The sequence below is a fragment of the Nipponia nippon genome, unplaced genomic scaffold (assembly GCF_047370975.1).
Source record: "Nipponia nippon isolate SJK-2023a ecotype South Korea unplaced genomic scaffold, ASM4737097v1 scaffold_6, whole genome shotgun sequence".
Lineage (NCBI taxonomy): Eukaryota > Metazoa > Chordata > Aves > Pelecaniformes > Threskiornithidae > Nipponia > Nipponia nippon.
In genome coordinates this window covers 15,316,414-15,331,929 of record NW_028262380.1, presented here as the reverse complement: position 1 = coordinate 15,331,929, position 15,516 = coordinate 15,316,414, and the positions used below count along the sequence as shown (strand labels likewise).

Genomic DNA, 15,516 nt, shown 5'->3' with positions numbered 1-15,516 from the left:
GTTAATAGAGCAGTATAATAGTATTACTCTGATGTAAATATGAGGCTACCTCAAAAATAACGTGATCCTTTTCAAGAAGAGAAATCAAAAACTGACTAATTTTATATCCAGGATGAACCTCACCTATCATCCCCCAGTTTCCTTCCCCCTCTCCTCCCCCCACCCCTCCTTCCCTACGGCCTCTCAAGTCCTGCAAAATCCATCACCTCAGACAAATGGCACCTTTGCCTGCAAAACAGCTCCAGCTGCAAGCGAGGGGGCCACCACACTGCTGCTCAGGCGCCTGCCTGGTCCTACGGCATGGTCCTACGGCGTGCCCCAGCTGAACGCCTCGCCGCCCTCCCCAGCGAGGGGGGGACCACAGCCACAGCAATGCATGGTCCTCGCCGCCCTCCGAGCCCAGCGCAGCCCCGTCCAGCGCAGCCCACCTGCCAAAGCTCACGCTCTGCTGTGTCCTCAAACCTCCTGAGCCATGGGCAGGCCAGTAAGCCCCACTACATCCCCCAGTTCATCTCCCACTGGCCCCATCCTCCAGCTTACAACCCACCATCCTAAAAGCCGGTCTGCAAAGCTCCACCAAGGGCAGCTCTAGGCTCCAGGCACCGCTGAGATGTGCGTGCTCTCAATGCCAACGATGCTGAGGCAGCAGCTCCGAGTTCCCCTGTCTGACAGAGACCAAAAGGGCTCTTCCCTCCCTCCCCGCACCCCCAGGCTGACCACTTCTCCTCCCAGCGCAGCCGCCTGCAGCCCCCCACCGACAACCCCTGCACCAGCTGGCTGCGGCCAGAGGGCAGCGGCTGAAAGGCAATGCTATGAATTCACCTATAGGCATATATAAAGCAGAAAGCAGTAACCTTTACACAGAGCCTGGTAAAGGAAAGTGGTTGCATTTGGTTTTGGTTTTTTTTTAAGATCCCAGTTTCTGTAAAAAGTTTTAAACAAGTTCCTTCACTTTCTACTCGGGCCAATGAAGTAAAGCAGAGGAAATGGGTTTAGCAATAAAGGGGTTTAGTTATGACAAGTGGTTTCCTATAAGATGTATTAAGAGATACAGTCCCTACAACAACGCAGAGCATTAAAGGATGTTTGTAAAATTCAAAGATAGGTTATAATTTATGGCATTTTCTATTTCTCACCACAAGTTCTATTTACTGCACTAAATACGTTTCTATTATATTGGTTTTTATCTCATTATAAGAGAACAGAGGAAAGAAAGGCATCTCTATACTAGTTAAATCCAGCCATTTCCTATCACAATGGGCTGTAGCACAAATCTATACGCTGGTCCACCTCTAACTTTCAGATCCTTTGAGTTTTTCTCCACAGTTCTGACTGGGAGGCTGTGCCAGAACCTCAGTCCTCCATGGCTAGAAACTCTTTTAGTTTGAAAGATCATTACAAAACATGGTGTGATTGCAATATTGTAATTAACATTTAATGCTAAAAAGTTATATATTGGCAAGAAAGACAATATTTTAACACAAAAAGCTTTGTCTTATGCTAGATACTGACTCATTACAAACCAAATATGAAAACGCTCCCAAGAACAATAAATATCTTACATCTGTAATTAATATTTCTGGCTGGGCACTGTACAGCTGCACAAATACTGCAGCTCCTTACAGGCTCTTAGTTTGGCTACATCTTAAGGAGAAATATTGTATATCTTATAACATGGAAAAGATAAAATTTCATTTGGATCACTTCCCATTCATATAGTTCCAAAGACATAAATAGTTTCAGTGTGACCTGGAGGAGGAGACAGAGCATGCCCTTGTCAGGGTTTCAGACACCAAACGGCAGGTCAATAGGTCTGAGAGCAGGACTGCCCTTCACTGGGACCCAGACAGGCTGTAGGAAAGGGTCAAGAGGAGCCTCGTGAAATTGGAAAAAAATAATTACTATTCCTGTGTGAATCAAATAATACAGAAATACAGTGAAAGTTTGTGAGTCAAAATCTGGTCTCTAGACACCTGTCTATCATTTACTTCTTTGTAACATAATGATTTCATAACACAGTGATTTTGAACGAAGTATCTGCCATGATGGTAAAAATAATTGTACTGTCAGTTAAGAAGCCTGAAAAGAAATGACTGATTTTGATCTTTGGATAGTGTATCTCCAGTCAATCAAAATCAATCTCTTGATTTAATACAAGATCAATGATGGAAAACCATATTGTAAGTTAAACTGATGCACAATAGTCATTATGAAATGGTAATCATTGTGATAAACCATACATTCACTTATACCCCTAAAAATTTGGTTCTCGTTGTTGTCAGTGGACTGAGATCAACATTCAGCCTGAGCTTTTGACAAAGTGGTCAAGTATTAATGATTGAATGTCCATAAATTGTTTTACAATGAAAAGATAGTTGGGTCTGTTGGGGTAAGTTCAAGTTGGTAATCAAAAGAAAAATATTTACTGTCTATGTTATCATTTTATATAGGCACCTGGAAGAGAACAAGGTTAGTACTTAATAATATGGTATTAATTTGTTGTCTTTCCTTCATATTCCAAGAACAAAATATTCTATCATTAAAACTCCAGCTGAAGTAGTCAGTACAGGACCCTGCCATCTATCCTGCTCTGTAGCATCAGGCTGTCTGGCTCTATATTTAAATGAGTAAGAGACACCCCCAGGTATATGTCTGCTGAGAACAGAGAGATTTAGAGTGACCTCAACAGTTGCAGAAGATGTAGTGGAAAAAAAGGGAATTTAATTTGGCATTAACTGCAGCTATTTGGGGAACCAGGGTATCACACTTGTTCTAAGCAAATCAAAGTCTTAAGGTCCTGGGGAAAATAAGAGTGTTGCAGCCTAAAAAACTGAGGGAAGGATATCCTGAAAAGACTGCATCTACACAGAGAATATCTCCCCTCTCTCCATCTCACACCTCTCCCATAATTTGAGGGTGAGAATTTTGAAAGAGTTTGAAAAGCTTTAGGTTTTTAAAGCTACAAAAAGTGGGGCTTTTTTTAAAAAAAAAGTTTTAAAAACAGGTCAATTCTTTAGATGTACATACAGCTCGGAAAAAACAGCTTAAGCCACTGGCTGTGTGTGTGTCCATGAAAAAAAAAAATGTTACTCTGAAATACTTTGAAGACAGATACAGACTACATGATTTTTGTGCTGTTTACACCTCTGTGTTAATGAGTTCCTACTTTCCTCTGGCAGTTCCTTTTGCAGATTAAGGTACAGTTTCCTGATCTTCAGCTAGAAATAGTATTGACTGCATTAATACATTCAATGCTTATCTATCCTGTCCTATAAAAAGGATTTAAGAACCCTCTGTATGCTTCTAGTACAGCATTCTGCATTATTTACCATTATGTTAAGCCATATTTGGCATCAGCAAAACCTGTATGGTTTACCATGTAAGATTCAGTACTAGTATAAATGTTTCCCACTGGAATTGTTAGCGGACTCATTTAAGCCAGACTGATAGTAGCCTATTCACTTTTTCTATTGAACTGCCTCCCCTCATATATGAATTTAATTAAGTTAATTTATTTCACAGTAGTTGGTAGATGCTGTCAAAGTTACACATAAGAGGAAACAGTAAGTTATTATTCTTTTTATTAACAGCTACAGATTTGGGGAAGAAACCTGAAATACCTTTTCAAGCACAACAGTATAAACCAAAGCATCATCCTGAAGCCAGGTAGGAATATAAGAATTTCATGAGCTTGTACCGGATGCTTCAAGGACTAAACATTCTGCCCTAGAAAATTATACTTCACTATGCAATAAAAGCAAGATGATATCACTTTCTGATGTCATGTAGTGATATATTATGTTTTGCCCTGACGCATAACAATAACCGTCTTTGGGAATTGCTTTCAAGCTATTCTAATTGCACATTCCATTTTTATCTTTAATAGCATCCTACTGTGTTACTTTTCTGCCTCACTGTCTGTGATAGGGTGTTAAATATACCGTATAACGGAGCTCTGCCATCTCCAGTCTCAGCATTTCCTTTCCTCCTTATTTTCTATTTTTATATAAAAGAATACATACTTGGCCTTCCAAAGGCCAGTTATTCTTCCATAGAAATCTGCCACAGTTACTCTTATTTTTTTCTAACAAATCTTTTTTTTCTAAATGTGTTTTAAAATCTATATCCTCCTGAAGTACTCAACAAAAACCAAAGTGTAGGATAAAGTATAGGAAATATATGAATGATTTCACATCTTTCCTAGACAAATACTGGATCTCTCATCTAGCTTTGTTTACGATGATGGCATTTCTCCAAGGTAAAATTATTGTCTGGAGTAAATGTGACAGTATTTGAGACCCCTAGTATTTTGGTTTTTCTTGTGTGGTACCAGTGGCTCTGTTATGTGAAGTTATTTGGTTGGTGCTCTTCCCAGTGTAACTGTTCTCATTAATAGCACAACAAATACCAGCTGGGTACTCAGCAGCGGTCTAGAAAATCAGAAAGGACAGGGAACAACTTCGCCCTGGGTCTTCCTACAGAAGGGCTGGGAACATCAGGTGAAATTAGCAGGGAACGGGCTCAAAATGAACAAAAGCAAATTGTGCTTCACTACACATGCAGTTAAAATGTGAACCTCTTGCCAAAGTCTCTTGTGGACAGTAAAAATTCATATAACTTCAAAAAACGGCTGGTGAAATTAATGGAAGAGAAATCTGTCAAAAGATGCTAAATACCAAATTACAGCCTGAAACCCAGGAAGGCCCAAAGCTGCAATCTGCAGAGGGGGGAAGCGGTATTCTGGGGAGGCGCAGCTATGCATTGCTCTCTAATTTGACTCTTACTTAAATACTTGCCACTAACAGAAATATTTTTATAACATTACTTTAATTCATTGCTTTCTCCTAGCCTTCAATACATGCAGAGCTCTAAAAGCATTTGCAGCTCAGGTAAGAACCAGAGATTGCTTTGAAAACTAAACCAGACGGGGATAAATAAGAATAAGAAACAGATTTGTGTTTCCATGTGGGTATGTCTGCACTGGGGTTTTCAATGCACTGAGTTAGTGCAAAGGGATTGTTAAAGAAAGCAAGCAGAAAACAAGTAAAACAATGGCGCAGTGAATAGCAGTGAAGAACCAAGCAGAGAGTTACTTGCTTGGCTATACCCCATGCCTGGTTCAAGCTAAGAAATGCCCAGCCTATAATGTTAATCCACTGCAGACCCCCACACCCAGAAAAGGAATGGGATTTGGACACCCCACTGAAGGACAATGGGGAGAGGAAGAGAAGACAAACTGGGCATACAAAGAGACACCCATGGAGAAAGAGCATGCTGTGAGCACAAGAGCCTGCTTTTCCAGGCTGAGATGCAATCAGCCTGGCTAAATGGAAGCTACAGATGTTCAGGACATTATAGAGCAGCTACTAAGGTTTAATGCCTTTGTGTAAACAAATACACCCATCTTTGATGAAATTGCTTTAGAGTTATCCTAGATTCCTAGAGGGAAGGACTTGTAGGTGCCATTGTCAGCCAGGTCTGTCAAATTATTATGGTTGGAAATCCCTGGACACACATCCCCTGGACTCTGTGGTTTTACCTAAGGGAACGTACTGGAAGCCAACATTAAAATTGGTGGGATGCCCTGCCAAGAAACAGCCTGTGGTACGGCTTGCCCAGGAACCGTGGCAATGTCCCTCTGCTCATTTTCCCTGGATTTCTTTAAGATTCCCAGAACTGAATGCAACACACAGGAGCAGTATCACTTGATTCATACGTATACTGTCTCCCTGATCTTGAAGACGATACTTCTACAAACACTGCTAAAAGCTGTATTAGCTTTTTGCTCTCATATCATATTGTATGTGTTGTCCACCAACCCCTCTACCAAATTTCTTTTAGAAAAATACAACCTCATTAATATTTAACCCAAAATTTCTATGGCTCTTCCCTATCTTTCAATATAGTTACACTTGCTTTTAAAAGTATTTCCATAAACCCAAGAGACAGAAAAACACCCCAGCATCTACTTACAAACTTTTGAAAAGCAGAATCCCTTTATTAGCCAAACTTCATGATAAGAACTGTGTAAGCAAAAGAAAACACTTATCATTCTGTTGTGTAAATATGATTTCTTTTTGCAGAAATGCATACTAAAGATGCTATAAAGGAAACTCTCTGATGTATTTGTCTTTCATAAACAGATTCATTGATAAAGACGTGTATCTATAGCTTAGATGGAGTACATATAAATAACATGACCTTGGTCTTTTTAGTTTTTTGAATGTCATTAAAACGCACCAGCCAAGTTAGCTCATGCTGTATCTCTGTTCCTTAAAAAGAGAGTTCATACCTTGGGTGACCCGGGGGCTTTGGGGACCAAGGAGCTATAGGAATCATGCATGCTGGTAACTTCCTACTGTCCTTGACTACATTTACTATACTTTTGTATTTTCCTTAAACTGCCTCTGCAAATGCCCTTTTGTATCAAAACCCCTAAGCTGTACCAAGAACCTATGAGTTGCATAATGTGAATTTATGGTAAAAGCAAATAACACCAGGAAGAATGTATGGACTATATTATTTGTTCCGATAAAGTAGGAGTGAGCTTAACTTCGGTCATTGCCAGGCTGAACAAGCCCACCTCCCCCCAGCTTTGTTTCACAGGCTCCAGCTCCCTGATTCTGATGGTGGCCTTCCACTGAGCCACTTCTGGTTATTAACATCCTTCTTGTGCTGGGGGTGCAATTCCACCTACTCTCCTCTAGATACCTACTTAAAATCTGTTGTTACAGAATCCACAAAGCTCATCTAGCGCTGTGTTTCCTGCTGTTCTCAGCAGTCTCTCAGTCTTTTTCCTAGGTGCCCCACACCCATCTCCGCTTCAGAGGCTTCCTACCATCCCTACTGCCGCTCTAGGTCATTCAGGCTCCCTGGGACGGCACAATCTCCTTTTTCCTCTGTAAATTCCTTGCCCTCATGAAACAACAGGGACAGAACAAACAAGTGGCCTTTCCCCTGCTATCCTACAATTTCCTTCCAAGTCCATGTTTGGATCATGCCAGCACCAGAGCTGCTTGCCTGGGCGACCCAAAGTCACAGAGCAGACTGAAATTCATCGGCATGGCAGAACCTCTGAATCCTTTAAGGTTTCAACAGCTTGGTGGAAGCAGTGCTAGCTGGCAATGAGATAATAAGGGGCTTTCATATGATCCAATATAACAGCAGCTCTGATCCAGCACAAATACAAGGGGCTCCAAAGGTGAAAGTAGAACAGAATGAACCGTTACACTTGTCCCATATGTATTATTTTGTTTAGCATTTGCTATTTTATTAATAGTTTATATTTAATATTTTGCTATGTTCATGTACGCAAGAACCTGGCAGAGTGAAGTCAATAAAAAAACATCAGGAAACTAATGTGTTAAATCTCTTGGGGCACGAACCTGAAATCACTGGTGCTGCATTAGCACAAGACCACTCATAACCAACAGCTCTAAATTTTAAAGGTTAATATCACAATACTGTATTTCTAAACTCTAAATGCTATTCTCAGACTTACTAAGTAAAACTGATAGGGTAAAATGAAACTATAACTTAAGTTTAAAAAAATACAACTTTTTTCCTTCTGAATTTACTTTTACAGGGTCCACGTTAAATGTAGAGAATTTGTCAGTGAAGAGGTCGCCATCTCCTACGCCGTACACAGCATGCAAAAACAAATCCAAACATTCACTTGTAAAACAGGAAATGCAATCTCTTACCCAACCCACTGAAAAGGTAAAGAACGCTTCACTTCATAAGGAGACAGGTTCTTAGAAAACAGGATTATCACTATAGGGCGCGCACACACGCCCCGTAAGAACTGCTGTTTACCGAAAACTTTTCGCCAAGAAGTTAAATGGTCTAAAAGCTGTGGGTATTCAGCACCCCTGAAAGCAGTCCCACGTGAGTTCCTGAAACCACAGATAAGAATTTACGTGTCTAATTTGATTCAGATTCCCTAACAGGACTTCTCAATACACATGCATTACAATTATTTTTACAAACTGTGCTAAATTTGCCCTAAATGCAGATTAGATATAATCTATTTTCACTGGCTTTTGCTTCTGCCAGCTGTGGTTAATTTCTATACACTGATTATACTATCTTAAAATTAAGGATTTAAACAAATATGAATGGTACATTGGAGAATATAATCGCCATGAAGCAGAGAAGGCACTGTTACAGGAAAACACTGTAAGTACAATTTACCTTGAAACCTGGGGTGTAAACTCTTGGAGAAAATGTCTGTAAACTGTCCATGACAGCTTACAAGGTTTTTTGTGAACTAACCATACAATCCATAATTTAAATCCGTGTCGTACAGGATGAGACATTCTTGGTTAGGGATTGTTCAAAGAAATCAAATGCCGAACCATACGTTTTGGTTGTCTATTACGGAAGAAAAGTATACAACATTAAAGTACGTTTTCTGGAAGAGAGCCAACAATACGCACTGGGAACAGGGCTCAGAGGAGATGATGTAAGTAAAATCCCATCTAATGTCATTGTCTATCACTTTTATGTCGCACTTCAGAAGTTCTCAATACTAAAGATTAGTTATAAACTCTCCCACATAACAAACTTGATGTTTCATTACAGTTTCTTTTCCAATTCTTGTATTTCAAGTATGTCTCAAAGTTTCAAGCAACTTCGAGATAACAATTTAAAACTGGATTTTACATACCATGCCCACATTCAGATTTAAATCGATGTGAAAATTTCCGAAGTACTTATAATACTTTCACCTGCTCTAATTAACACCTGCAAAGTAAAGGGGAAAGAAAAGTCCTCCCTTTCCAGGTATACGTATTATTTTAGCATATTTTTTAACTTGTTATAATATAAGCAGATATGTTCAAATATATACAAGTCCACATATCTGCCAGCATGGCCTGTTGCTGTTATTGCTGCATAATGTCTCTTATTGTCTGTCTTTCATATAGCAAAAGGGGAATCAGTATCTTTTTAAAAAAATGAGGAAATAGAACAAAAGTTGTCATGGATATTCAGAAGCAATTAAATCATGTGGGTCCCCACCAATCAGTCTTTCAGATATGGTAAATTTCAGTTAGAAAATCCCTTTAGATTAACAATGCTTTTTTACATAATTAAATTCAATCATAGAATCATAGAATCGTCAAGGTTGGAAAAGACCCTTAAGATCATCGAGTCCAACCGTCAACCTATCACTGCCAAGTCCATCTATACCATGTCTTCAAGCACCGTATCTATCCGTTCTTTAAATACCTCCAGGGATGGAGACTCAACCACTTCCCTGGGCAGCCTGTTCCAGTGCTTGACCACCCTCTCGGTGAAGAAGTTTTTCCTAATATCCAACCTAAACCTCCCCTGGCGCAGCTTGAGGCCGTTTCCTCTCGTTCTATCACTCGTTACTAGGGAGAAGAGACCGACCCCCACCTCACTACAACCTCCTTTCAGGTAGTTGTAGAGAGCAATAAGGTCTCCCCTCAGCCTCCTCTTCTCCAGGCTAAACAACCCCAGCTCCCTCAGCCGCTCCTCATAAAACATGTGCTCCAGACCCTTCACCAGCTTCGTTGCCCTTCTCTGGACACGCTTCGGCACCTCAATGTCCTTGTTGTAGTGAGGGGCCCAAAACTGAACACAGTACTCGAGGTGGGGCCTCACCAGTGCCGAGTACAGGGGCACTATCACCTCCCTGGTCCTGCTGGCCACACTATTCCTGATACAGGCCAGGATGCCATTGGCCCTCTTGGCCACCTGAGCACACTGCTGGCTCATGTTCAGGCGGCTGTCAACCAACACCCCCAGGTCCTTTTCCGCCGGGCAGCTCTCCAGCCACTCCTCCCCCAGCCTGTAGTGTCATATTCATGATAAGAGTCTAATTCTTATTCTACCTATATAGTTAAATAACAAATACTGTATCAGCACGTCTTCCACAGAAGGAAAAAAAAAAAAAGTTAAAACTGAAACAGTAATCTCTAAAAAGATGCGATACTCGCCAAAAAAATTAAAGGAAACTTAAAGAATGCTCAGCTGAGCATGAAATTCAGCATCAGAAAGATGCGCTGCATGCAAAAAAGCAAAGCAACAAACTCCTGTGAGGGTTATTGGCTATGTAAACAACAGACAGAAATCCAACTAAGGTGAAGCAGCAAAGCCTTTCTAGCTGAATCTTCAATTATGTCCTTTTCATGCATGTTAATAATCAAAACTTATCTTTTCTATAGATAGACTTAAAAAATACTGAAATCAAAACTGACCCAAGCTAACTTGATGAATTTGGCAGGTCCAAGATTTACATTTGGATTCTTATTAGAAAACATGGGATAGGATTCATGACCTTTCAGAGATGAGGGGCAAGGTTTACTGGCAAGTTGTTCTTCAGGAACACTGGCTTAATAACGAGGAAAAAAAACCCCTTCATTGTTCAAGCACACTGCAGCAGTTTGGGAAGCAGAAGGGTAGAACAAATCGAGAACTGTACTGCAGGTACCATCGCCCTGGCATTGCAGTAGGGAACCATCAGTCTTCTGTAACACACAGACAATGTTCTGACCTGAACCTCCCAGATAATTTCCTGAAGTTTTAGTATGATTTAGGAGAAAGCAAGTTTAGTTTTCTGTTGTTTTTACATTGTTTAGTCTTCCTGTAATGGCCCTGATAAAAAAAGGCTCAGATCAGAAACGATGACTGACTAAAAAAAAGGAATGGAACTGAAATACGGTACGCTACAGGATAATGTAGTATGTGTATGGTACACTAGAGAATAAAGACATTAAACTAAATTTTCATCATTTTAACAGATTTAACAATTAAGGCAACTAGAAAATTACCTGAACAATACGTGAACAATTTTTACTGAACTAAAAGGAAGGAGAACGCAATCCCTGCCATCTCAGGAAATACCAAAATATATTACTGCGTTGTATGTTCCAACTTGGGCACTGAAATCACGCATCTTAAACAGTGGGTCTGGATAGACAACGGTCAAATTGGAAAGTTACAATTCCAGAATAAGGATTTCAAGCACCTAGTTAATAACCAACGGTGTATCTAAGACTTAGCTCTACCAGGCCAAATCTCTAAGCATGACGTTACCTTAAGCCTTCTTTTTTGAGTATTGTTTCTCTTAAATTCAGAAATCCTCCCATAGATCAACTACAACAGAAAAATTTCAGAATTGTTTTGCTAGTCAGCTACATGTAGTACCAGGGAGCCACAGAAATGACAGCCTCCCACTCCTATGCATTATTCTCAGCAGCAGACATGAAAAGAAAATTAACACTGGACTGGGCACAGAGCACATGTGCAATAATGAACAATCGATGGCACCAACCTTGCTCAGCAGAGCTGCTTCCATCTCAGGCAGTCTGAAAGGATTCCCCAAAAATGCTCTGTCTTGAAAACCGTCATCTCAACTTCTGCAGCTCACTTAAGGTTTTTATCTCAGGAGGGTGAAAACAATTTGTAAGGCTGTGAATTACAGCAAAATTGCTGCCTATAATTTTCCAATGCCTGTTAAAATACTTTCCAGAGTGCTCTGCGTTGTCCCTCCACAGGGAAGTCCTTTGTTAGACCACATTTTGCAGTATGCAATGCAGACAGACCAGCTGCTTTATCTAGATTAGCTGAATATGCCTTCTTCACCTGCTAAAGAGAAGGCAACCTCAACAACAACAAACAGGTGCAGACCCATTACATTTCTCCCCAGTTGTTCATTTTATTCAAAGGTTCAATCTTACTGATTTTCTGCAGCATGTTTTCACTTTTGGAGTAGTCTATTTCCATCCATTAAAAAATTGGTTTTTCTTACACATAATTATTCAAAGTTTTCCCTATCTGATTACAACTCTTGATTTTTCATACACAGTTTATGAGGTGTTAGCACTTTGTATGATCAAAAATATTTTTGATTAACCATTTTCTTTTTACGTATTTAATACAAATTTCATGAGTGCATCATTAGCTCTCATATAGCCTTTGAAGGCCGTAAGGGGCGGGGGGGAAGCATTGATCATCACATTTCTGTTTATTTTAAAAAATTGTTACTTCTGTGTCAATGTGGTGGTGATCAACAGCACGTAACTGAAGTCCCATGGAGCTAAATTAGTATCAAGCTGGAATATAACAAATACAAGCAGAGGAAAAAAACCACAAACACTGTTAGTAGAGCTATATCTTTTGCTAGCAATTTAGCCACAGATGTTCACATCTACATACACATTTCATATATTATACTGAGGTCGCTAAAGTCCAAATCACATAAAGCTATAAAGATCAGATCCCCAAATGGGACGTATGTGGAATTTATACATTTATATTCAAAACTGCTGTCCTGAGCACCCTTTACTTGGCTGTTGCCTTCCCCCACTCCAGTCAGTTTTCAATATTGAAAGATCCAGAGATACCTGTAATGCTGCTTCTTTTCATGTGCACAGTTCTTTTGAAGATAAAGAAATCAAAACCTTGCTCACATTTAAAACTGATGATGACACAAGTATTTTTCTTCTTGCCTTTGCAAAACTAGATCTGCCACACACAAAATACACATTTTTAGCATGTCTGCAGCATCAGGCTCAACTCACAATGCAATAACTAAAAATGAAAGACAGACGTAGGCTCCTCTTCAGCTCAGTGCCCATTTTACACAGAAACTCAGAGCACAGCCCAATGTGTATCTCTGGATCTCGCTGTTCTGGCCACAGATGTTTTCTCCATCGTCACTACTCCCTATCACTATTTGCAGCTACCTTTCATTTTCAAACCATTGGTCATACAGGTCACATCAATTCAACTCAGTTCATTTCAAAGTGAGTCAAATAGATTAGCTCCAACTACCTTCATCAGCCATTAAACTGGCCTGACTCTTTAAAGCAGATGAGGGAGCACTTCCACAATGTCTTCCACTGACAGGGGTATGTCAGAAGTTACCACCAGGAAAATGGGGACAGTGAACATCTGTCAGGGGATGCTAATACTTTCAACTGAGACATGTTTACAAGGTAAACATCTTGTCCACAGCTTAAATGACAGTTCAAGGATGAACTGTTCTCATTCAGGATGTGCGACATGTAATCCAGAGTCCTACCACCACCCCAATACAATTCAAAACTACACCTTTCACGAGCAATCCTTGAGACCCTATTCCTATCTCCCCAGAACAGTCTGGAAACCAGCAGATAGGACATTCCCGAGACAGCAGAGATCTGTTTGAGTCTCTTCAAACAGTGAAGGGAAATGAACATTTCTGAAGTATTCAATTTTCTTCATCTTTATGTCTTTAGGCGTCTTTATGCCTAACAAAGTGTGGGTTTCCATTAAAAGGGCCAAGGACGTAAAGTTCTGAACCATCAGTGCTCATCAGTATGATGTCTAAGTCAACTTCATGTTCTAGCAGCCAGGAAGAGACTCAGAGGTTAATGATTTAAATCTCACTAACTCAAATAAGAGTACAGGATGAAATAAAATATGGAAAAAAGATCTAAGTAACAGCTGAGAGATTCTTCCTTCATTACCAAAGAGCTACAGCTTAGAGGTACAATGATGAATAATGTGACATAAGCCAAGTTAAATTTCCAAAGAATATGAACAATTACAGTAAGACTTTTTAGCTTTCCAAACAACAAAAAACATTAGAAAACAGAAAAAGAACCAGTGCTGATAAAGGGTAAATTGAGAATAAAAAAGTTAGGATTACTTTGGTATGGCATGAAATACAAACCACGGTTGTGCCTAGATTTCTAGTAGCAATGGTGATCTTGAACATAAGGCAAAGACAAAACAGCAAAGTGGAACAAATGTATACAAGTAAAAAATATAGAAACAAGACTTTAAAAAAAATAGCACACTGGTTTTGAGATCAAAGAATTTTCATCTTAAAATAACACAGGAACCATTACACCAAATCACAGATTTAATCGGATTCTCTTGTTATGAACAAGGTGTGGATCAGGTGGAGATGACAGAGACTACCATGAGATAGCATCACATATACAATGAATACCCATGCTTACAGTAAATGCGATATAATACAGATACAGGATAAGTATCAATGTCACAGTAAGCTTGCATTACTGTGTACAGTTCTAGTGATTTAATACCAATGAGACCAAAGAATAGCTGAAGAGGAGAAACACTGGAGTGATGCCAGCTTAGTGGTATGACGAGAGCTTACAAGTTACACACAGGGAGAACTATTTAAACTGAAGGACTGCTAACCATCAGAATGGTAGGATTAAGAGACTCCCACCAGGACAGATGAGGATAAATACCTTGGATAGATTTCCATTGCTGCTTGATCAGTTCAGGAATCTCGAACCACACCTTTATTATTTTAGGAACGGGCTTGGAAGATGTCATTGTTTTGAACACCAGAGAACAAGACTAAAAGCCTGCTGAGAACCTTCTTGTTCCATACTTTAAAGGGATTTTATAGCAATTTTCTCAGTAAACCCAATGGGGGGAAAAAAGTACATTTAAAAAGGCACAAAGAAACTTGCAGTATAAAGTATACGTACTGCTCATTAAGTGTAACTTTTGACAGGGGAAAGTTAGTAATGATTTATAGTTGCTTCATCTTTTCAAAATCTATCATCCTATCTACCATCACAAACTTTTACAGGTGATACTACATTCTCAGGGCTTAGACATGCTCCCCTTTTACCCTAAGCAGCCAGCTGCTTTCTCCTACACAAGACAGAGACACAAAGCAATTAAAAGGATTACATTCTGGTGCTTTTCCTTTTATGATAGCTTCCATCTAATCTAATCTAATCATAATTCTATGCAAAATATTGCCTATTTCTAATACTGTCATTTGCAAGTCTTTTCATGTTATGGACAAAAACATGTGGCAATTCCATTTTCAGTCACTGATTACAATTTTTCTTTTTCCCCCCAGAAATTTAATTCTGTGAAAGAAATCATTGACTTCTACAGATATGTTCCCATCACGCTAATTGACGGAAAGGATAAATCAGGAATCCAGAGAGAACAATGCTACCTTACGTATCCATTCAAGTCACAGAAAAGATGTTTTCTGCCTTAACGACACCGATTTGTTTGTATAGATGTAAATAGAACAATTATTTAAATGTCTCAAAAATCAGATTAGCCTTTGAGTGAGGAGCTCCCCATAATATTATGAAGCATTCTAAATGAGCCACTAAAAAAACTTCTTTCCAACTGAGAATGCAGATCTACTCCATTTTTTGATTCTTGTAATTTGTTCTTAACTTTGAGGATAGAGGTAAAGTATATGCCATTGTATTAATTCACAGAAAAGTGTTGAGAGACTGACTCCTGATATCTTGATGATGATTGAGCAATTTGCTTATCTTGCACTGTACCTTTTAACACAAGAAGAAAACAAACTCAATCTTGCTTACCTAAATGTCACTGAAGCTCAGTTAGCAGCAAAACCTAATAAAGCATACTACAGTCATATAAAAAAAAATCTTGCTTTTAAAAATACATGCGAAATGCTATTTATCTGACTATTCACTGTTTAACAATTTCATTTGGTCTGTATATGTGTTTGCACAATAGCAA

At 39.4% G+C, this 15,516-nt stretch overlaps 1 protein-coding gene across 2 annotated transcripts in view; it reads left to right on the top strand.

Moving 5' to 3' along the window:
• Positions 1-15,028, top strand: part of CLNK (cytokine dependent hematopoietic cell linker) — a 60,576-nt gene extending 45,548 nt beyond the window's left edge. For both annotated transcript variants that reach the window (XM_087737533.1, XM_087737532.1), the window contains 7 exons: positions 2,451-2,469; positions 3,591-3,666; positions 4,849-4,889; positions 7,586-7,719; positions 8,101-8,178; positions 8,309-8,464; positions 14,867-15,028. In XM_087737533.1, coding sequence (XP_087593659.1) covers positions 2,451-2,469; positions 3,591-3,666; positions 4,849-4,889; positions 7,586-7,719; positions 8,101-8,178; positions 8,309-8,464; positions 14,867-15,013 — 651 coding nt within the window. In that variant the 3' untranslated portion in view covers positions 15,014-15,028. The remainder of the gene's footprint in view (positions 1-2,450; positions 2,470-3,590; positions 3,667-4,848; positions 4,890-7,585; positions 7,720-8,100; positions 8,179-8,308; positions 8,465-14,866) is intronic.
• Positions 15,029-15,516: the final 488 nt, after the last annotated feature.